Source organism: Aythya fuligula, chromosome 14, assembly GCF_009819795.1.
Source record: "Aythya fuligula isolate bAytFul2 chromosome 14, bAytFul2.pri, whole genome shotgun sequence".
In the NCBI taxonomy this organism is placed as follows: domain Eukaryota; kingdom Metazoa; phylum Chordata; class Aves; order Anseriformes; family Anatidae; genus Aythya; species Aythya fuligula.
The window spans coordinates 14,278,315-14,301,178 of NC_045572.1; the positions used below are offsets into that span (position 1 = coordinate 14,278,315).

Sequence of the window (22,864 nt, forward strand, 5' to 3'; positions counted from 1 at the left end):
CACATACTTACATGGCTCCAACCTAGCTCCTGGCTGCAGACCAGAGCAAAACCTGTGCTAAACTCCTACCCAGCCTTGGTCAGTCAGTCACACAGGGCTCACTGCCTTTCCGTCTGCAGTCAGTGGTGGAGATGCCTTCCTGGGGAGAGGCAAACACTGGACAGCAAGAAAGGCATTTATGAGGATCCCACCTGCACAACCCTAACCCTTTGGTATCTTTCACACCCTGTTCTCTGCAATCTCCCACCAGACACAGCGAGCAGTGATAGAGCCGGAGCGCCGGTCCCTGCAGACGCACACAGAGCTCTCCAGCATCCTCACCCTCCACAATGTCAGCCAGCAGGACCTGGGCAAGTACACGTGCACTGCCACCAACGGCGCCCAGATGCTGGAGGAGAGCACCGATGTCATTGTGCACGGTAAGCTGCCTTCTGCTCCCTTGCAGAGCCACGGCCAGAGCCAAGCTGCAGGCAGAGTAATCCCCATATCTCTTAGGAAAGGCTCGACCCAGTGCTTAGTAGTGGGGCTCCTGCATTTCCATCCCACTCTGCTTTAGTGAGAACCCAGCCTTCTCCCAGTTCCTCAGCCCTTCTGCGCTGCAGCACTGCACTGGGAGCACACTCACACTCAGCAAGATGCCCCAGTGTGGTGATAGAGGGAGAAATGCAAACATCAAATTGGCCCAAATGATAGTGGGAAGGCATGATGTGACCTCCAGGCACACAAGGCACCATCAGCACTGGGCAGTCTGCTCCTGGCAGTGGAAAAGTCGGGGTCAGCCCAGCCTCCCTGCAGCCCTGATGGTTTCCATCAGAGGGGCAGAGGCAGCTCGTCAGCTGCTGGAGCTGCAGCATTGTGCTGCCTGGCACCCATCCCTCTGTCCCCTTCTGCTCCAGGAACAGGGGCTCTGCTGGGAACAGGAATTGGGAAGAGGGAACTATAGCAGATTTCAGTTATTTTAACTTCCTCATCACAGCAGCAAAAGTCGGTTCTGCCTGTGCTGCGACAGTGCCCCAGCTGGCCTTGGTCCTTGCTGTTTGATCCTGTGGGAAGCACACAGCTTGGTGACAGCCTGAGTCTTTGTGCTTCCTCCTCCATACTTGCCTCTTCTCTTGCAGAAAAGCCCTTCATCAACGTGGAGTGGAGGAAGGGCCCAGTGATAGAAGCCACTGCAGGAGACGAAGCTGTGAAGCTGCCCGTGAAAGTCGTGGCTTACCCCCCACCAGACTTCCAGTGGTAACGCACCTTTCTTGGCCCAAGACACCTTCTCCTCTCCTCTTCTCTTCTCCTTCCCCCTGCCCAATAGGAAATCCTAGCCTAGCCTCCTTGCTAGGTCTCTCTGAGGCCAAGGTTGTCCTAAATGTCAACTTTTTCCACCCACGGAGGGGCTGCCCATGTTCCTGGGGTATTTCCCCATGGCTCACTTGCCCTGGCTCTCAGCAGCACAGCTTGAGGGTGAGGATGTGAGATATGGGGGAGAAGCAGCAAAGGTATTGGCCTGGCTTGGCAGCTCTCTGCTGTCTGGAGAGGCCAAATGGAGCTCCCACAGGAGCTGCCCCCTCATGCCCCTGCAGCAGGAATCACAGCTGCCCAGAGGAGCGAGACAGAGGCAGGTTGTGTCCTGCATCCCACTGCGCTTCCTCCAGAGCTAGCTGGGAGCTTTTTTGGGCCCTGCGTGAGGCCAAGTCACAACACTGCCAACCTCACACATATCCACAAAGGACAATGTGCAGACCTGTAACTCAGGTCTGAGGAAGGCCCAGAGGACCCTCGAGAGAGGACCGTGCTTTGGTGGGGACCAGCAAGCCCCTACCTGGCTGCCGGTGGGACACTTCCTCTCCGTGGCTGCATTTTGTCTCTGCCTCCCCGCAGGTACAAGGACGGGAAGCTAATTCCCAAGCAATCTCAATCTTCAATGCAGATCAAGGATGTGTCGGAGCAGCACGCTGGGACATACACGCTGGTTCTGAGGAACAGGCTGGCAGGGCTGGAGAAGCGCATCAGCCTCCAGTTAATTGTCAACGGTAAGGGAGGGGGCTGGGGCCAGGGGGAGAGCTCTGAGCCCATGGCCCTGGCCCTTGGGGTGCTCCGAGACCAAGTCCCTGCTGCTTTGCTAAAGCAGTCGGTACCTACATCATCGGAGGGATGCTCTGTTTACAGCAGGGCTGCTTCCTTGTGGCCTGGGTGATGCAGCACAGGAGTGGAAATCAGGACACTGCAGTTTTGTTCCCGGCTGCATTGCTCTGGGCAGGGTATGTCCTTGCTCAGGGCATTTCCCAACGGCGGCTGGGGCTGCTGCTGAAGGTGATCCTAACTGATGGGGACTTGAGAGCAGGGCAGCTGCAACCCACGTGGAACCTGCAGCTGGAACAGTTTCCCTGGGTGTCCCGTGGCTCCTGGGGAGCTTTTCTCTGGTGGAAGTTGGTTGCTGTCATGCAGGAATCAGGGGCCAGCACAAGAAGCAGTAGAAGGGCGCTGCTGCTTGGGGATTTGTCTCCAGCAGGCTCTGTAACCTTGTGCTGGGGGCTGCTAGGCAGCACTGGGAGCGCTGCAGTATCCAGACAGTCACACCCCACAGAGGAAGGAGAAATGCCATCATTTGAATCTGCCTAAGTATAACCCACTCTGCCTTACAGGTCTGAGCTCCTGGGGAGCTGCCCTGAGAGCCGCAGTCCTTTAGTGCCTGGTCTCTCTATAGGCAGGGGAGGGCTGTGCCCAGCCTGGGGATGCAGCAGCTGAGCCCGGGGCCCCTCACTGTGTCCCTCTGCTTGCAGTGCCTCCACGCATCCACGAGAAGGAAGCCTCTTCCCCAAGCATCTACTCCCGGAGGAGCTCCCAGGCCCTCACCTGCACGGTCTATGGCATCCCAGCACCGGAGGTGATCCAGTGGCAGTGGAGGCCGTGGATGCCCTGTCGGATGTTCTCTCGACGCAGCCTGTAAGTGCTATTTCTCCCAGCACCCGCATCCTGCCAGGCCACCAGCACCAGTTATGGGCTCCCTGTGACCCTGGCTGCGTCCCAGACCCCATCTCACTCTTGTCCTTCCAGCCGTGATGTGGTGAGAGGAGGATAGCAGCAGCTGATGGTTCAGAGTGCCATATATCCACTTGCCCCATAGAGTGGAATGGATCACACCAGAGCTGCTTGCTGTGCTGCCCGTGGGACTTCTGCCCAGCCTGGCTGGTCCCAGGCACCAAGTGTTTCCGCAGCTTCCCCTGCCCTCTCAGCCATCTGTGTCCGGCAGGGGATGTCCATGGCCCAGCCACACCTCACAGCACCTGCAGTAACACCCACTGGCTGGTGGCAAAGCTTGTAGCCCCCTCAGGCTGTCTGCCAAGAGCTGTGCGAATGGGAAAACTGAGGCAGATTGTAGGAGAAATGGTCGCAACCCCTTGGTGAGCCCCTGAGACAGCAGCCGGGGCTTGCCCCATTCCTGCCCCCAGGTCCCTGTGGTTTTTTGGTCTGTAAGAGTTCAGAATCCAGGGGAAGTGCCAGCTCTCTGCCAGCTGCCAGGCAGCTTGTCCGGAGGGTGGTGGTGCCAGCAACACCACTGGATAGGCAGGAAGGGTGCGTGCCCGCTGCCTGTTCCCCAGGAAGCGGGGGCAGCACGAGGCAGGGCTGCAGTGGTATTTTTTAGCTGTGGCCTTGCAGGAAGAGGGAAAAGGAATGCCGGAGAGTTGTAGCCAGAGCAGTCAGGGCAGAGGACACCAGGTTGCCTGGAGGAAGCCAGGTCCTGCAGCCCCGTGCAGGCTGTTGTCGAGCCAGGGACACCGGAGTGCTCTCCATTGCATGCGAGCACACCGTGGCCCTGTCAGGAAGCAGAGGGGCCCATGAGTTATGAGCAGTGTCTCCCAAGGCCGCCGTGTTTCTGCCTAGCTTAGCTCCAGAGGATGCAGGAGGCTTCTTTCTGGCTTCCTGTTGTTTACACAACTCACCGGTGTGCTCACCCCGCTGAGCGCTCCGCCGGCACTGCCAGCAACGCGCCCTTGCCCCTGCTCCTGGGTGTTCAGCTCCCCCCTGCCTCCCTGCCACTGTGAGCCCTTTCCCTCCTCACCTTCCTCCCTGGATTTTGGGCAGACCCTCTTCTCCCTGCTCCATCTGCATTTCAGAAGTTCCCTACAAGCTGCAGCATCTTGGGGCTTTGACAGATTTGGGCTCTTTTCCCTGCTTGCCTGCCTCAGCCCCAAAGAGCTATCACCACGTCCCCGGGAAATGCCAGCAGCATCTCTCCTTGGGATGTTTCCCTCCCAGTTTTGTGGGATCAGGGGTAGCAGGTACACTTTCAGGTGCTGCATACTCTGCTCTCCAGGCCAGCACCCAGCCAGGCTGTGACATCCCTGAGTCACAGTCCCAGCCAGGCCTCAAGTCTCTTTTTTGAGCTAAGTGGCACCAGGAACTGCCCCAGGCACACACAGACAGTTTTCTCTCCTTCCGATCTCCATCCTTAGCAGAGGATTATGAAACCACCGGCCTGAGGGTAAAGACACTGCCTGGGACACCAACATCTGGTTCCTGCTTCAATTTTCATATCTGTAGATAAAGTTTGCCTCACTAGTGATGGCAGAGCGCTCTTATAAAGCACACTAAAAGAGACCCAGGAAATTTTGCAGTCGGAGAATAGGAGCATTGGTTCTGAGACACAAAGATATTTTTGTTGCCTTCTTCCCAGCTGACCCTCTCTCCATTTCTCTTCTCTTTCTCCTGTTCCTCCCTGGCTGCTGGATTAGCAACAGCAGGCACCGGGCAGCAAGACGCCACCAGCGAGATCGGATGCCCGAGTGCAAGGACTGGAAAGATGTGTCGCAGCAGGACGCAGTAAACCCCATCGAGAGCATCGACACCTGGGTGGAGTTCGTGGAGGGACGGAACAAGGTGAGGCTGCAGCCCCAGCCCCATCCTAGAGCAGGGAGCAGGAGTCAGGCAGCCTCGGTGGCATCCATCGCTATCAGCCCGCAAAAGTGGCCTGGAAATGAACCTGGCAGAGATGGATTTGGGGAGTGCTTCACACCTCTGCTGCTAAAGTAAACCAGAAGCAGCCATCCCCGGCTCTGGGGCTCTGCGGTACCAGGCAGCCCCAGGGCGAGGGAGAGCTGTCGTCTCTGAGAAATTTCCCTGCATCCAGAGGGGCTCCCACTGGGGCTGACTGCAGAGGAGAGATCACACCGATCACTGCTGAACTTGGGGCACCCAGCTGGGGGAGAGCATGGGGGTGAGGCTGAGGGGGCTCTCAGGGGCATTTCTGAGTCCTCCTGCTGGCGCTTTTTTGGGGGAGTCAAACCCAAAGAGCAGCCTGTGAAAATGGGAAGGGAGAGCAGGAGCCACACAATGAACGAGAAATCTCTGGCCTCGGGAACATCCCTGTGTGTGGAGGGCATTTCATCTAGCTGCCCCCTTCCTCATGGGGTGAGGGTGGCATGGAGACGCTGGCGTCCACCCGCAGCAGGTTTGTGAGGGGGAGAGCACACGCGTGCCCTGCAGATCCCGCTTCTCCATCACACAGTTTCCTCTCTGGAAGGAACATCTCTCCCTCGTTGTAGTGTGTGACCTGCAAACAGCTGGACAGTGCTCGCTGCCTGTTTCTTTCTGTCCCTCTGGTAGCCGCAAGTGTCAGGTCTGTGCCCCGCGCCGCGGCAGGGTTCCTGTTCCCGCTGGTGTCGGGCACCGGCTGCTCACAGAGGGATGCAGAACAAACAAATGGGCCCCCGTTTCCGAAAGTCACTTCCTGTTTTCCTACACACCTCCAAAGGCACTTCCCGTTCCCCGGCCTGGCCGGGAGTTCGTCACTCTGCCAAAAGGGTGGCAGGGGCAGACGCTGCTCCTCCCAGAGCAGCCGAAGGGAAAGGCAGCGATCAGCGTCCCCCGGGGAAGGGAGCAGGGGTGCCGGGAGCTCCTGGGTGAGATGACCTTGTGTCCCCCTCCCAGTGTGACTCTCATCTTGGTTCTTCTGTCTCTCTAGACCTTTTGCTGTTTCCCACGTTCATTTTCCCTCTTTTTTTTTTTCCCTCTTCCTCCTGTTCCACAGCAGTGCCCTCATTCCCTGTCTGTTAGGTGCTAACCGCCCTGCAGGTCCCACTCAGGTTGTGCAGACCAGGGACATGCAAGAACTCCAGGAGAGGAGAGCTCTTCCAGTATATCCCCAGAGCTCCTTTCTCTCCCTCTCCTCCTCTTTTCTGACTGTCTTCTTTTACCATCTTCCTCTGGTTTTTATTCTGCCCATAAAGGCCACAATGAGCCACCATGCGTGCAGTGCATGGCCGTGCACTCTGGATGGCAGGATGATGTCAAATGCAGACAAACCCAGCTTAAATGTAACGGTACCCATTAGAGGGAAAATCCCCAAGCATTAAAGGCTGCGCTCAGAAGTGCCACCAGTAGGGTCACTTCAGCTGTAGTGAATATTCCCAGGAAACAGAAAAGGCAGCGTACAAAAGTGCTAGTAATAAGGTCACTTGAGCTGTAATGAATATGCACAGAGTGAATGTCTGCTCCTTCTGATTTACACAAGCTAATATATTGCCACTCAGAATTAAAATCCCTTCCGAAGTGTATGGGGTGAATAGTAAAGACAAAGCACTTTCCCTATAGGAACTAAATCTTTTGCATTTTAAGCATTGTCTCGTTAGAGGGATCATTGCATGTAATTACCTTGTAATTTAACTGGGGGGGGGGGGAGAGAAGGAGAAACCTGTGCTTCAAACTGCAGATCTCCTCTAAGGGGAGTGCTTGTAACACACTTGGCAGCTCACATGTGTGCAGTGTGAGCCGGGAGGAGGAGAGCCGCCCTCCTCTCCCTCTGCCTTTCCTGGCTCCTTTGGAGGCAGCATCTCCTGGGACCGAGCTCCCAGGACAGCAGCCAGGCTGTTTGCCCAGCCTTACTCATGTCTTGCTGGAAGGACAGATGAGGAAGCTTTTAGGATTGCGTCTATACACACTTGGAATGTAAACGGATGATAGCTTTTCCTGAAGTGGTGAGAGCTGGGATGCTTCCAGAGGGCTGATTTCCACTTATGGATAAAAGGAGGACTAACAGGTCTGTAAGTACCTGTAAATCTCACCGAGCTCTGTGGGACCCTGAGCAGTCACCTAACCAACTGCAGAGGGCTCAGGGAACCGGTCTCTGTGTCCCTTCCCTTTCTCCCCACTGTCAGAAAGGTTGGCAGGAGCTTAGCCATCCCCTCATCACGTTCACGTCTCCCATACTGGGCACAGGCTTGTCCCTGTGGTGTCCAGAGGGGCATAGCAAGCAGTTTGCTCCCATGGAGGTGCATCCACCCTGGCTGGGCTCTGTGAAAAGGAGCAGAAACTGGGGATAAAACCACACTGCTGTTGCTAGAGCCAGCAGATGAGGCTTGAAATACACACAAGCCTATTTTTGCTTAACCCTTTTCCAGGTACAGCTGCCCTCTGGGTCCAGGCTTGTTGTGTGTTTTGCTGTCTGCCAGAGAGCAGCGCTGATCCTACTTTTCTCTTCCTCTTCATCCTTCCTAACTTCTGATGCTCTCTTCCCCCACCAGACAGTCAGCAAACTGGCCATCCAGGAGGCCAACGTCTCAGCCATGTACAAGTGCATCGCCTCTAACAAAGTGGGTCGGGACGAGCGACTGATCTACTTCTACGTGACCAGTGAGTACCACAGATGTCTCCTCCACACGTGTTGGCTGGGCTCTCTGCCTGGAACAGGCAGGTCCCTTAACCTGCCAGATCCTCTCCTTCACACGTAGCACCTTACACAGCCACCAGGAAGGCAGCAGGAGAGCAGGGGTGCCCCACAGCTCTGCCAAGTAGCAAAAGCTTGGAGCCCTGGCAGCAGATAACGCAATCAGATCTGGAGATGAGCTGGTGTGGCTATGGCTAAGGGATGTGCCTGGTCCGAGAGCATCCTCTAGTGGCACTGCCAGAACCACTCCCAGACAGGGTCCTTCTGGCCCCAGCCCTTGGCACGGTCCCCACAGGATTTTGGTGGTGGGAGAAAGCCAAGTTTGTAGGAGCTGGAGCCCAGCAGCGTGGGCTGGGGTCTTGGCCCATATGGGGCCACATGAGCTTCCTGCCAGCAGTACCCTGTGCTGGCAGGAGCCTGGTAGTGCCTGCTGGGGACAGGGAACCCAGCAGGAGCACAGCAGTGGGCAGGGGTTTATCTTCAGGCCTGTCTAGAGAGACCCCAGAAGCCTCGTAGGCAGTACCCGTGCTGTCAGCAGCCTTTGTGGAGGCAGGTGAATACCTGCAACCACTGAGGACAGCAGGGTCTTAGACAGCTGAGCCCAAGGAGACAATTTCAATGTGCCTGGTAGCTGAGCCAAGAAAACTCATCCACATGTTCATTTCCTTCCCAAAAGCTATTCCAGATGGGTTCGAGATTGAATCCCAGCCCTCAGAAGAGCCCATAGAGGGACAGGACCTACAGCTGAGCTGCAACGCAGACAACTACACCTACGAGAACCTGCAGTGGTATCGGCTGAACCTCTCCAAGCTCCACGATGAGGAGGGCAATCCCCTCGTGCTGGACTGCAAGAACGTCCACCACTATGCCACCAAGATGCAAGGGGAGCTGCGCTTTCAGCCTGACTCCAACGACGCGACCTTGCTGCTCACCATCCCCAACATCTCCCTGGGCGAGGAGGGAGACTACGTGTGTGAGGTGCAGAACCGCAAGACCCGGGAGAAGCACTGCCACAAGAAGTACATCTCTGTGCAGGGTGAGGGCCAGCAGGACGGGTGGGAGTGATGGAGGAGAGCTGGAGCTCTTGCTGCAGTCAGCTTCCCAGTCCATCCCTGGGAGAAGCCATGCAAGCAGGGGTTAGACACCCAAAACCCACAATGAATTCTTTTGATCAACCCGTTTCCCATTTTCCCCTCCTCTTTTTGTGCTGCTCCTCCAGCCCTGGAGATCCCCCGCCTCAAGCAGAACCTGACAGACATTTGGGTGAATGTCAGCGACTCCATAGAGATGCGCTGCAAGGTGGACGGCAACCACGTTCCTGACATCAGCTGGTACAAAGACGAGAAGCTGGTGGAAGAAGTGTCAGGTACAGTGAGGTGGGGATGAACCAAAGGCAGGGCATCGTGGCTGGTGGCCAGAGAGCTCAGCACTGCTGGGTTCTGGGAGCTGCTGTGCCCAGGCAAAGGCACCTGGTTCTCTGAATTGTCTGAGCTCTGGTTTTAATCATGTTCTGCCCTGGTTTGGTGCATGCTCGCTGCCCGAGTCTTTGCCCTAGGGCCTGGCTCAGCACTGTCTGTGCACATGTACGTTCAGGTGGAGAGCAAAGGGAGATGCATCATTTTTCTTCTTACGCTCAGCTCAGTTCTGGGCATCTCTGCTAAGGCGGAGACCAACCCATAACCCATGGAGGGAACATAGGAGGTATTCACGCACATAGCAGAGGGAAAGGAGCAGGCCCTGGAGGTGAAGCAGAGCTTGACACACCATCTGGATGGCCTGAGCACTGTTGCCATCCAGCAGTGTCTGTAGGGGTTTCGTTCCCTCCATACACTGCCTGAGGAAGGCCCCTCTAGGGTAGTTTTTGGTCTGTAAGGCCCCAGAGGAGATCCTCTGCCAGCTGGCGTGATTTCATTCTGTCATCTAAAATAAAACAGCCAACAAATAGAAGCTTTATTTTCAGTCTGAATGAGTTCATGTACAAATCTCCCTTTCCTGTGAGTGACCACCATAACCCTCCATGCCTTACAGGGATCGACCTGGCGGACTTCAACCAGCGGCTGAGCATCCAGAGGGTGAGGGAGGAGGATGCTGGGCTCTACCTCTGCAGCGTCTGCAACGCCAAGGGCTGTGTGAACTCCTCGGCCAGTGTCTCCGTAGAAGGTACCAGCAGCCACAACACCCCTTGGGGATGAAACCATCTGACAGGAGTGTGTCCAAGGTCCCATGCCTCTTCCCTGAGATACCAGGCAGCAGTGGGACAATAAAAGTCCCTTAGAGCATCTGTAGTCCAGGGAATATTTAGCTTGGGAAGTGTCAGGCTACTTTGCTCTTCTCAAAGTCAGCCTGCTCAGACAGGCTTAGCATGAGGGGAAATACCTCCCTGGTCTCTCCACATCCTAAAGAAGGGGACAGCCGAGCTGGGGCAGGGAACAGGCATCTCTGAATCTGCAATTCACTCCCGTCCCACAGGCTCTGATGACAGGACCAATGTGGAGATTGTCATCCTGATCGGGACTGGGGTCATCGCTGTTTTCTTCTGGATCCTCCTTATCCTCATCTTCTGTAACATCAAAAGGGTACGTGGTTGTGGTTGTCTCTGTCCCAGGGCATGTAAGGGCCGTAGTAAAGACGGGGACAGAGAAGGGACAGAGAATGGCCTTTGCCAGGCGACAGCAGGTTGAGGCAGGCGAAGGAGGCATCTCCTCACCTGCTGTGTTGGCTGATCCCCACAGCCTGCCCATGCAGACATCAAGACTGGCTACCTCTCCATCATCATGGACCCCGGCGAGGTGCCCTTGGAGGAGCAGTGCGAGTACCTGCCCTATGACTCCAGCAAGTGGGAATTCCCACGAGACCGCCTGCGCCTAGGTGAGCTGAGCCCCATCGCTGCATCCTGCACCCAGGGCTTCCCACCAGCCCTTCAAACTCACCCTCCAGGTTTCTCACACAATTCTGTGTAATTAATGCCTCCTCTCTGCCTCAGGCTTCTTGTTTTCTTCTCCGTACTGTCCCTGAAGCCCAGTTGTGCCTGAGAAAATCTCTTTGGGTCTGACTTCGGGCAGGTCTGAGCCAACTGTAAGCCCAGACTCTCCCAGCATAGCCACACAGGCATCTCTGAGACCATGAGACCTCTGTGCATGCTTTAAATCACACCCCTATGTTCTCCAGCTGGTGATCAGGGCACAGCAGCCCAGTTCACAGGAGGTACCCTGAGTTCAGGCCCAGGAACGCAGCCATTATTCTCCTCATGCTGAGACACCCACCTGCAGTCCCTTCCCTCTGTCTGGGAGGGTTAAAAGGGCTGCAGACTGCCTTTGATGCACTGAGCAGTGACGTTAGCCCTGGCTGTTCTGCTGCAAGGTGTCACAGTTACCTTTCCCACACGGCCCGTTTGAGGGCAACAAACAGCCTCTCGCTTCTGCAGGGCCATTTCCTTCCTCCACTTTGTCCATGCCAGCTCTGTCTCAGTTCCTCCCCTCATCCTCTCTCTTATTCTCACCACCAAAGCAAGCAGCCACCTGGAAAGGGCATATGTTGCACTCCTTCCTTTTCCTTTATAACCCTTTTTCTTTCTTCATCCCATGGTTTCCTGTAGGGTTTTTTTGTTTTTTCGTCCCATTCTCCATGTGCTGCACCTGCCTTCTTTCACACTGCCTCTCTCTCTGCCCATAGGTAAAGTCCTGGGTCATGGTGCATTTGGGAAGGTGGTGGAAGCATCAGCGTTTGGAATCAATAAAAGTAACAGCTGTGAGACTGTAGCAGTCAAAATGCTGAAAGGTATGTGGACAGCAAAGCAGAATGCATAGTCCTTGTGGATATAAAGGGTGCCAGAGACAGCCTACCTTGTAAATAACTGACTTTTGCATAAAACATTTTCCAGGGCCTTAACAAATGCCTTATCTCCCTTAAGCACTCCTGGGTGCTTCTGCCTGAGCCAGCGCTGAGCTAGGGGAGAGGAGCTGGAGCCAGTCTTTTAATTTATGGCTTCTTGGCCTCTACACATCTGATCTTCTTGGCTTTCCCTCGTGAATGCTTTAGCCCCACTCAGCTGCACTGGGAGGCAAGTGGTGGAGCAGACAGCAGGGACCTGGGGAACTCAGCTTTCAAGGAAAGTTAACTGTCTGCAAAGGCAAAGAGTAAGATCTGTCTCAAAGGAAGAACAAGAATCCAGAGCCCCTCTCTGGCAGGTCACCAAAGAAAATGTTGCTCCTAATTGCCTTCCTCAAAACATTCCTGTATTTCATGTTTATGGGCCAGGTTCAGAGCTGGGTAAAGTACGCTACAGCTCCGGAGCTTAGGAGGGTTGAATTGGCTTTGCATCCAAAGCTTGCTCAATCCACAGTGAGATTCTAAGCCGCACTTTCAAACAGGCATCCAGAACATTATCCTGTGATTTGGCAACCAACAAAATATCAAGGCAGTCCCCGGTCAGCACTGGCCTGTACATAGAAACTGAACCGTGGCTTGTCTCGGCAGCACTTACCACTGCAGGTGGACAGGTGATCTGCATGACAATTGCAGAGCAAAGCCTGGCCATACAAGGTTTTTTACAATCCTTTGAGGCATGGCTCTTACCTGGCCCATCAGCTGCAGCTCAGGAGGATGGTTCTCTATCTCAAACTAAAATTGCAAACTCCCAAGTAAGGCAAAATGCATGTGGGGAAGGCAGAGAAGTATGAAAAATGCACACAAAACCAGAGAATGCACCTTTAGAGTAAAACAGATAAGCAAGAATTGTAGCAAATTAGGCAGTCAGAGAGAAAATGCAGTACAGAGGGCTGGCAGGGGCACAATGCTGCTGTTTGCTGTTGGAGAGGAATTATAAAAAGATCTTCTGAGGCAGCTCCTATCTTCAGTCACAATCAGAAGACTCAAATGTCTTTTTGTTTCTAATTTTCCTTAAAACTGTTTTATAGCTCGTTATCTCTGCTTGGAGGCTAAAAGGGCAGAGATTCAAAAATGCGCATCTGTATGTAAGCCTCGAGTAATCTTTTTTTCCTGCACAACTATCATAAGGAAAAAAACTGTTGGACGCAGGTTGTGTTTGCTTGGGTCCCTGCACCTGCAGGAAGCACCCTGTGCGTTACAGCAGAGATCCTGGGAGGCTCTGCCATTTCATTTGGAAACATACAATAACAAAATGTACCAAGGCTTTGGGGTCACAACCTCCCCAGAAAGGCTCACATTAACGCTGTGCTAAGAAAGGGTGCAAAAAAAGCTGCAAGGAGGCATCATCATGACATGGTTTGTGTGTTTCCAGAGGGAGCTACTGCAAGTGAGCACAAGGCACTGATGTCAGAGCTGAAGATCCTCATTCACATCGGGAATCACCTCAACGTGGTGAATTTGCTGGGTGCCTGCACCAAACCCAATGGTAAATATCCCAGGGTGACAGGCTGCTCCCAGAGATCAGTGCTTGTCCCCCGTGCCATTTCTGCTGGCCACAAGAGTGACTGCAGGGACATGTGGGGACGTTATCAGTGTGTAGGTGTGCGCTTAGCCTTGTTGCTGCAGCATAGCAGCACTGCATATAATGTGAATCGGGGCAAATTCTGACTATTCCAAGTCCTTGCCTCTTTCTGACATTTGATTTCTTCTCCTCAGGTCCTCTCATGGTTATTGTTGAGTTCTGCAAGTATGGCAACCTCTCCAACTACCTGCGGACCAAGCGGGAAGGGTTCAGTCCTTACAGGGTAAGTAACCTCCTTTGTCCCTAGGGACTTGTTCCATGGCTAGGGAAAGAAGACATGCAGCCAGGAAATTAACCCGACAATGAGACAAACACCCACTGTCTAGCAGCAGGTCAACTTTACACAGTGATGTTGGCTCATGGGTGACATCAGGGAAGAAATTTCTGTCTGAAGTGGGGAATGGGTGCTTCCAGACCAGAGTTACAATCTAAGAGCAGGATGTATAGCTTGTGAGTGCAGGGACTGCAGTGTGTGTTGCCTGCTGAGGTTTTTGTTTTGGTCTTCTTGCTAGGAGAAGTCTCCCAGGCTGCGTATTCAGGTCCAGTCCATCGTGGAGGCAGTGAGAGCAGACAGGAGGAGTCGTTCCAGGACTAGTGACAGTGCTATCTTCAACCGCTTTCTGATGCACAAGAGCCAGACAGCACAGCCGATCCAGGAAGGTAATACCCCTGCCTTGGCAGTGGCTCCTCACCTAGTATTTCCTCACCAAGGAAATGCCAGACTTGCCTAACTTGGGAATGGGGAGAGCAAAACAGTGGGCAGCTGGGACCCAGCTTCAACACCAATCACTCCACTATTATGTGTCAATTCCCTGAACAGGGCTATTATATTCACCTGTTGTGTCTTTGGAAACCCTAAAGGGAGGATTAAGTCACTTAAAATTTGTTCTTTACCCTAAAGAAAGAAAAATTGAAGGGTTTCCTCAGTGGGTCCTACCTAGGGCAGGAATGATGAGCTGACCTTCAAAGTCCCTTCCAGACATTTTACTGAAGTATTCTGGAAGTTGGATTCATTCTCCTCACACTTGAACAGGTTCCTGCTGTGTGCTTTCTGCCACCCAGGCAGAAAATCCTAGATGGGAGCCACTTTCTCCAGTTAGCACCAAGCACTAGCTGTATCTCAGCAGGGGCTATTTGTATCCTGCAGTCCTAGAGAGGGGCAAGGAGGACAAGAGACCACTCACTGTCTAACCATTTTCTTGTGTTCCTGGGCAGTGGATGACTTGTGGCAAAGTCCCTTGACTATGGAAGACCTGATCTGCTACAGCTTCCAGGTAGCACGTGGCATGGAGTTCCTGGCATCCCGAAAGGTGAGCTCAGCATTTCCCCTGCTCCTTTCTTCTTTTGTGCATGCCTGACTAGAAGAGGCCTGGTGAGGTCTGTCCCTGTAATCACAGAGCCTCTCCCATGAACAACCAGGCTCTTTGACAGGCTGTGTCCCAGTCTCTAGCATTGCGGTGTGAACTTGTTTTGTGATTTGTCTGTGCAAAGCCTTGCACTCAGGGGGACTGCCTGCAGCCACTTTATAAGGGACAAACAGAAAGATTCAGTGATCTGCCTCATGCCCCTCAAGAAGTCTCAGGCAGTGCAGAGATGGGAACTTAGTCCTCTTGCATTTCATTTTCTCCTTAATTATCTCATTTTAATTTTTTTTTGTCTGGAGCACCTCCCTGTTTCCTCTATTCCCCTATTACAGCTCAGGCTGGCAAGGGAAGGATAGGGGTGGGGGGTGCTTTGCTCTTTATGATGGTGGTTCCTGTCCCTCTGATTTTGCCCCTTCTTCTTTGTGTGCCTTCAGTGCATCCACAGAGACCTGGCAGCTCGCAATATCCTGCTGTCAGAGAACAACGTGGTAAAGATCTGCGACTTTGGCCTGGCCCGGGACATCTACAAGGACCCTGATTATGTCAGGAAGGGCAGTGTGAGTGCCATTACTGTACCTCTTCTGAGGTGTTCATAAACTACTCTGGGGATAGAATAAACTGAGGAAAAGATAAAAAGGGAGAAGTGGAACCACTTGTGTGGCTGGGACCAGGGACCATTGGCCCGGTGATGGAGGTGCAGCCCTCCACCACCACCAGACTTCCGTCTCCTTCCTTCTGCCCCTCAGCCCTCCAGCATTATTCAATCTTTGTACTCTTTCAGTGTCTTCTTCCCTCCCTCTGGCCTAAATAAGCCTCCAGTCCTCCATGGAGGGAGGCTCAGGGCTGTTGGATCTGGTTCCTGAATGAGCAATTGTGCCCCTTGTCTCCCTCCTGCAGGCCCGCCTCCCCCTGAAGTGGATGGCTCCAGAAAGCATCTTCGACAAGGTCTACACTACCCAGAGTGACGTCTGGTCCTTTGGGGTCCTCCTCTGGGAGATCTTCTCACTCGGTGAGTGCTAATGAGGGACACGTGCTGCTGAGGGAGGCAGGACCTTCCTCCCACATAGCACCTTGGTGGGTCAGTCTGTGCAGGAGCCTCTGGCACTCTGCAGCATGTCTGAGGAGTGATGGGGAAGACATCAGTGTGGGCAAATGAAATATGAAGGTCATAACTGTGAACAGGGTGACGGGAGGCAGCCTCCTCCCCGCTGAGGCAGAGGGGCCTGTCTCAAGCAGCATCAAAGACATGGGCTGTGCATGAGAAGTGACCACAGCTCCCGTGTGTTTTGGGAGGAAGGGCAGTCTCAGGACACGGACTGTTTTCTGCTGGCACGCTTCATGTTCCCGCTTCTCACCCCTTTTCAAACCTCCTTTAGGGGCATCTCCGTACCCTGGAGTCCAGATCAACGAGGAGTTCTGCCAGAGGCTCAAAGATGGTACCAGGATGAGAGCCCCAGAGTACGCCACAGCAGAAATGTGAGTCAGACACCCCATGGATAGGGCAGAGTAGGCCCCTTTGTGGGATGCAGAGACCTTTCAGCCAGGGTTTGAGCCAACGTCTCCTCTCCAGGGTTTGAATGCAGGACAGAGCTATCTAGGAACACCAAGCCCCTTGCATACCCACACTGGGATGGTTCTGTAAGCGGACAATGTGCTTTGTCCGGATGGTATCTGAGGTGTAACCAAGCTGGCTCTGTCTGAGCTAACAGTTATATTCAACACAAAATGATCCAGCCCCATTGCAGCCCCCTTCCTGTACGTCCATGGCACAAAATGTGCTGGGTACCGAGCTTTTCTTCACACCGCAAGCACACACTGTGCCAGCAGGCACCACATGGGTAGGAGCTGCGGGGCCAGGTAGGAGGGGATTTCTGTGGTGTAAGACCAGTGTTTCTTCTCGGCAGTTACCGTATCATGCTGAGCTGCTGGCACGGTGATCCCAAGGAGAGACCAACTTTCTCCGACCTGGTGGAGATCCTGGGGAACCTTCTTCAGGAAAACGTCCAGCAGGTGAAAATCTCTCTGTGTCCCCATACAGCTCCAGACTGCTAGCTCCCCCACTGTGCCCTCCTCTGACGCCCCAGACAATGCAAAGCCTTTGCATAGGCCAGGGGATGAGGCAGTGTTTCCTGGATCAGACAAGTCTGTCCCCCAGGGGTACTGGAGACAGGATTTCTGCAGTAGCCTTCTCACTGAATCCTAAAATAGCCCCACTCCTTGCAGGGCGTGTGCCCTCTCAGTCGTCATTCCAGCATTTCCATCCTAATCCCCAGATGATTATTTGAAATTTTTCAGCTGACTCAAGGCCCTGGCACTCCTGCCTCCCACATGACTGCATAATGAAAACCGGGACTTCACCAAGGTTTCTGAAACTCTATCTTCAGATCTAAATGTCAGGGCCATGTGAACTAAACAACTGTTCCATTACAGCAGTCAGATATCCACAGTTCTCTGAAACTATTACTAATCACTGCCATGCAGTAACTCACCAGCACTTTTAACTGCAATGAATGTGCAGCTCTGCTATTAACTTTTTCTTGATGTTATCAGAAGTTATCTGAAGATGAGAGCTAAATGCTTAAAAACGAGTACTGACCTATCCTGCCCCTCTGATTTTAGCCTTTCAGCACTGGATCCCAGCACAGGCATGACTAAGTCACGGTGCTTTGTCCATGTAGGCTGGAAAAGTGTAGGTGCCCGCGGACTGTGTTGTTTTCCTGCTCACACACACACCTCCGTGGACCTGCAACACTCACAGCCACATAACTCAGTGGGCACAGAAATCTCCAGGCAGATATTTTGTCTGAGAGGAAAAAAAAAAAAAGACATAAAATAGGCATGTTCTTTCCCAGCTCTGATAGTTTCTGTTTGTAGAGCCCTTTCTAGCAGGAAAGGCCTCCCCTTCTTGTGAAGCCACTCACTGTTCTTCCCCCCCAGGAAGGGAAGGATTACATCCCACTGAACGACTCTCACAGCTCCGAAGATGACGGTTTCTGCCAGGTGCCTTCCTCTGCCCAGCAAAACTCAGACGAAGAGGACTTTGACATGAGGATACGTTGCCACAGCCTAGCAGCAAGGTGAGCCCCTGAAAAGGGCTGAGGGAGGCCAGCAGGCAGCCAGTGACCAGAGCTGTAAGGAAGCTTGAGGAGAACCCAGTAGTGAGAGGTTGGAAAAATCTGGGGTGATCAGGTGTGATCCAAGCACTTAGGCCATGGTATCTTGCTCATAAAAACAAAATCACCTTCCTTTGCTGAGGAACAAGAGTCGCCAGCATCTGAGGCTGACATTCTTTCTCTTGCTTTGAACTACAGAGCATCACATCCTACCTGCCAAAGGCATCCCAGCCCATCAGGTAGATGAGGAAAGAAGGTGTCAGATGAGTCTCTGCCCTTCTGTTATTATCCTAACCAGTCTGTTCCTAACTAACCCAGACAGTTAGGCCTAGGCTTCCTATCTCCAGGGAGCTGTGATGGTTTTCACCTGAGATCTATGTGCCATTACTCTGCTTATCCAGAGTGGAGAGGTAATCAGTGCCTGATGCAGTCAGGAAGTCTGGGTGCTCCCTATTGTATAAGGAGGGGGACAAGAGGCCTAAGGTGACCATATTCTCCTCCAAAACCACACCATTTGGGTCATTTGCCTCCCTGCATACTTTGGTTGCAGGGAGAGGAAGTTGAATTCAGCTCCTGTTTGTTCAGGACGTTGGCTCTGTTGGTTTTACTGAATGCTGTACGCTTCTGTTGGCAGATATTACAACTGCGTCTCGTTCCCTGGTTGTTTGACGGGAGGAAATCAGATCAGGTGTCCATCCAGGATAAAGACATTTGAAGAGTTTCCCATGACACACACAATGTACAAGGCACACCCGGTGAGTAGCACCTGAGTGAGGCTGAGCAGAGGGGCAAAGAAATGTTCAGCTGTTTCCTTACACATTCGCTTTTAAGATCATGGAAGGAAAATCACTTCTATCTAATGTCAGTCTGTCTGCGTCATTCCTGTTCAGTCTGTCCAGCCCTATGCACATTCATTTCTCCACCTGGCACATAGGGCTTTTTCAGTAGCACAGATCCTACTCTGACTGTGAAATAGGGAGGCTTAGATCTGCAAGCAAGGACTACAAAGAATCTCAGAGAAGAGCCTGCTCTTCACCCTTCTCAAATCTGTAATCACAGCCTGGTTAAGCAGACTGAAATCCAGCCACGACTAGAGAAATTCAGGGTGCTCGTCTGCACCTGGAGCTCCCCTATCCTGATTTACACAGCAGTGTGCAGTAGGAGCCCTCCTGGCCTCTGTGAACTGAGGCTTACTTACATCTCCTGTGGCTGCAAAACTTAAATCATACCATTAATCTCACCTCTCACTGGTTTCATGGTAGTGCATCTTCCAGGCAGGGAGCAATCTTTTTTTTTTTTTTTTCTTTTTTACCCCAAAAGTAGCATTGAATTTCCCACACAAATCCTACATTTGAACGTGTGGCTTAAAAGCACCTAAGAAGTCACCTAAGAACATCACCAGCATGCTCCTTGGTCTTTCTGGAAGTAAAATGCCCCCACCCCTTTTTCCCATCACAGATACACATGATCTCATCTCCCAAACGATTCCTCCTCCCTTCCCAGTTTGACCAGTTGACAGGGATGTTACTGATAACTCCTGTTGCTTCCTTCCAGGACAATCAGACAGACAGTGGGATGGTTCTGGCATCTGAGGAATTTGAGAGGATAGAAAACCGACACAGAAAAGAAGGTGGATTCAGGTACTCCTTAAGTCTAGCCACTCAGATCTCCCTGCTGCCAAATGCCCTGAGACAAGAAGGAGCTCTTGGCAGCTCTCTGTAGGGTATGCCTCGTGGGGCTCTCCGCAGCAGCAGAGCTGTGGGCTCTGAGCCAGAGAAGTCCATGCACACGTTAACAAGAGGCAAAGTGCACCAATAACAGACCTGCATGCTGCTTCTTAGGTTTTAAAAATATAAACTATGCCTTCAACAGACCAAAACAGGTTCCATAAGGCATGAGACTAAGATGATGAAGCACAGTGGCATGACAGTGTTATCAAGGCTCTTTATTTTGCCAGTAATAATTGGCATTTTCTGGTGAAGTGTATCAGGGCTTCTTGAAGCAGTGGCAGGTGGGGTGGATGGAAACTTCGTGGCTGCCACCTCCTTGGGGTTCACCCCAGCCCTGCCAAGTTTCCTTCAGCCCTGACCCATGTGCTACAGGGCCCTGATGGCATGGCAGGGATGGTCCAGGCCTTAGGACCATGCTGGTACTGAGGCTGGCAGGTCAAGCTGGCGCTCTCAGGGCTGAAGATGTTACGGGTGGTTATGTCCTTGCCCCACGCTTGGAGCCTGAGTGAGAACATGCCCTGCTCATCTCTGCTCGGTGCCAGAGCAGGCTGAGACTTTATCTCTGTGACTGTATTGAGTGAGCCATGTCAGCACATGCATAGACAAGGCCAGCCCCAAGCCTCTCCTCCTCTCCCTCCCAACATCAGACCAGGCTGGTCATTGTCCTTGCCCTTAGCCATAGTCCTGTGGCCTCTCTGCTGCTGTATCAGACTGTCTCCTGCTTCTTGTCCTTGTCCTCTTTTCCCTAAGGCACCTTCCTGTTGTCTCCTACACCACAGGCTTCCTGAGGGCCCATCCCCTAGCAAACACTGCCCTTAAACCTCCCCTTGAGTGTGTCCCTTCCTTTGCTCTTGTGACCTCTTGTCAGTCACCTGGTGTTGGCAGGCGCAGAGATGTGGTTGCTGCTTTCCTCCCACATCCTCTTTGTTGTCTTCCTTTGTTTCTTTTCCCCCATCCTAGCTGTTGGCATATATCAGCTTCTCTTACTCCTGCCAGGCCTAGGAGCAATTGAGGTAATGTCTCTTGCCTCTCCCTGCTCATTGGGGTCCCAACCCTTCCCTGGGCTTCCCAGAGCTATCTAGAGGAGGTGAAATAACTCTGTGGTTGGGTTACAAACAGGGTTTTTATAACGCGTATGGGCTGTGCTGAAGTTTAGAGCAAGACCTGGTGGTGTGCTTTGAAGTGAAGGTGTGTGTCCGTTTCTGACCCCACTGCTGCCCCGTGTATTAACAGATGATATTTCCTGAACCTGGGATCTCTCTAAGCAGGACAGAGGCTTTGCAGGAGGGCTCAGACTGACCGCCTTTGTCTCTCTCCCTCGCAGCAGTAAAGGGCCCAGAGGAACTGCAGAGCTGCCGGGGGAACAGTCAGACCTGCGGGGCAGATGTCGGCCGTTGTACGGGTCCCAGGTCGGAGGCCAGACTTTTTACAACAGTGAATACGGGGAGCTGTCAGAACACTCTGAGGATGGCAGCTGCACCCCGCCTGGAGAGGGGGCCAGTCCCCCTGCTCTCCACGCTTCCTTCTTCTCCGAGCAGTACTAACGGCATCAGGCCCCGGAGACGCCCTGCTGAGGCATCCCCTTCCACCCTCCAGGCACATCATCGGGGTCACTCAGAGCTTCCCCTCCAACCTACACCCAGCCCCAGCAGGGAACCCACCCAAAACCAGCTGGGGAACACTGATGTCCTTGGAACCGCAGCTTGACGGCCCACGCAGCACCTCCAGCTGCAACTTCTCTGTGCCGGAACTGGAGAGAGCACCTTGCTGATTCCTCGGGTTTCTTTTCTTATTTCTGTGGCTCAGACAGATGCATTCTCCTGGCGAGTGGGTGCCTGTGTTCAGCACTACAGCACCTTCTGCCTAGCATCCAGCCTCCGCTCAGATCAGCTTCCCATTCAGAAAGCCCGTTTCAGGTCAGATATAAATAGATCTGCCTTAGTCTCGAGTTTCTTCCTGGTGTGCAGCCTGAATGTTTTTCCTTGGATTGCTTCCTCCTCCTCTCCTCATGATGTCAGCTGCTGAGTCGCAGAGCAGAATCAAAGGGAAGAAATCCCTAGAGGTGTTAGCGGCAAGAGCAGGACGTTTTGAAGAGGGGTACAGAGAGATCCCACGGGATCTTTGTAAATGTTCGTGCACGCTGTTCACTCTGGGGAGGCACCAGCGTACACCCAGCCTCCAGATCCTCTGCAAGCAACACCCACACCCCTCTCATTTCAGCTGCTGGCGACCTGTCAATCTGCCTTACCAGTTTTTTTTCTTCAGCCATCTCAACACAGCCAGTGCTGAGTAGGTCACCAGCTGATGGCTGGAGGCCTCCCAGTGAGATAAATAGCCACTGTCTTTGCAGGCCGTGTGTGAGATGGGGTTTTATATTCTCTGTGCCGAGAGCAGGTTGCTCACAGGTCTCCTGCTCTTGCCTTCCCCTTCTAGAGCAGCGCTGAAATCATTTGTTGCTGGAGTGAGAAATTAAAGCAAAGCTGTGTTAATTTCAGCTGGCTTCTAAACATAGAGCGAAAACGGGTTGTTTGCTGAAAGGAAAAGCATGTAAGTGGTAGGGAGTGAAATGTTTATTTTCAAGTTGCTGCAAGGGGTTTTGAAACAATGGCAGGAACACAGCTCCAGCAACGCGGTGCTCTGGGCTGCATCTCCTCGTGTGCTGGCATCGCTGAGCACCAGAGGGCAGTGCCTGGCCAGGGCCCAAGCCCTAACCCTTCTGGATGGACAGTTCTGCACCATGACCTTCCCTGCCACCCTGGTTCCCCTGGCTCTACGGATGCACGCTCTGCCCCATGGGCTCCTCTCCAGTTTCCATTGCAGAGCCACCAGCGCAGTGTACCTGCCTCTGGAGGACTGACAAACATTTATTTACTGAGGAAGCATCTCATCGCTCGGGCCCTTTATTTCTGAAAGATGCCACATGAATCAGAGCTCTGGGGAACCTCCACAGCCCCTCTCAACAGATTTCTGTGCTGCTGCCTCACTACTTTCCACCTACTTCTTTCCATCCTGCTCATAATGCAAGAGCTCAGCCACAGAGCACGGTTACATCACCACCAGGAGTCTGGGCGAAGAGGCTCGGCTGAACAGCTTGTCATCTTCCCTTCTCCCACACGCCAGGGGCTGGCAGAGCTCCTTGCACCAGGGCATCTCAGCACCGGGGAGTTTCTGCCTGCAGGCCACACCTCTGTGCATATAGGCAAGGGTTTGGACTTCTAAAACTTGTGTTTCCTGCCAGACACACTGTTTTCCCAAACTGTACTTCTCTTACAGCAGAAGGTATTTCCTGACATGAGCCTGTGAGTCCTTATGGATGACTTTCCCAAGTCTTAATTATAGTTGTCTGCACAAGTGTAATGGGGAAAATTTATTTAGCACAGGGGAAAAGCATGGCTGTCATTCAGATTCCCTAAGCCTGTGCAGAGCACCCGATGTTCCCCTCCCATTTCATGTCAGCAGGATGACATGGCTGTGATTTCCATGGCAAAAAGAGGCACAGAACTGGACCGGCTTGAGCCAAGCTGTCTCAG

At 53.1% G+C, this 22,864-nt stretch overlaps 1 protein-coding gene across 1 annotated transcript in view; it reads left to right on the forward strand.

Annotated features, from left to right (window-relative positions):
- The window catches only part of FLT4 (fms related receptor tyrosine kinase 4), a 34,338-nt gene extending 13,308 nt beyond the window's left edge, over positions 1-21,030 (forward strand). The window contains exons 7-30 of the mRNA XM_032197158.1: positions 251-419; positions 1,119-1,236; positions 1,873-2,024; positions 2,775-2,937; positions 4,728-4,872; positions 7,515-7,623; positions 8,334-8,693; positions 8,877-9,023; positions 9,686-9,817; positions 10,127-10,233; positions 10,390-10,525; positions 11,330-11,434; positions 12,918-13,031; positions 13,262-13,350; positions 13,640-13,787; positions 14,343-14,437; positions 14,926-15,048; positions 15,389-15,500; positions 15,868-15,967; positions 16,396-16,501; positions 17,429-17,568; positions 18,239-18,359; positions 19,159-19,244; positions 20,659-21,030. Coding sequence (XP_032053049.1) covers positions 251-419; positions 1,119-1,236; positions 1,873-2,024; positions 2,775-2,937; positions 4,728-4,872; positions 7,515-7,623; positions 8,334-8,693; positions 8,877-9,023; positions 9,686-9,817; positions 10,127-10,233; positions 10,390-10,525; positions 11,330-11,434; positions 12,918-13,031; positions 13,262-13,350; positions 13,640-13,787; positions 14,343-14,437; positions 14,926-15,048; positions 15,389-15,500; positions 15,868-15,967; positions 16,396-16,501; positions 17,429-17,568; positions 18,239-18,359; positions 19,159-19,244; positions 20,659-20,878 — 3,297 coding nt within the window. The 3' untranslated portion in view covers positions 20,879-21,030. The remainder of the gene's footprint in view (positions 1-250; positions 420-1,118; positions 1,237-1,872; positions 2,025-2,774; positions 2,938-4,727; positions 4,873-7,514; positions 7,624-8,333; positions 8,694-8,876; positions 9,024-9,685; positions 9,818-10,126; positions 10,234-10,389; positions 10,526-11,329; positions 11,435-12,917; positions 13,032-13,261; positions 13,351-13,639; positions 13,788-14,342; positions 14,438-14,925; positions 15,049-15,388; positions 15,501-15,867; positions 15,968-16,395; positions 16,502-17,428; positions 17,569-18,238; positions 18,360-19,158; positions 19,245-20,658) is intronic.
- The last annotated feature ends 1,834 nt before the right edge of the window (positions 21,031-22,864 follow it).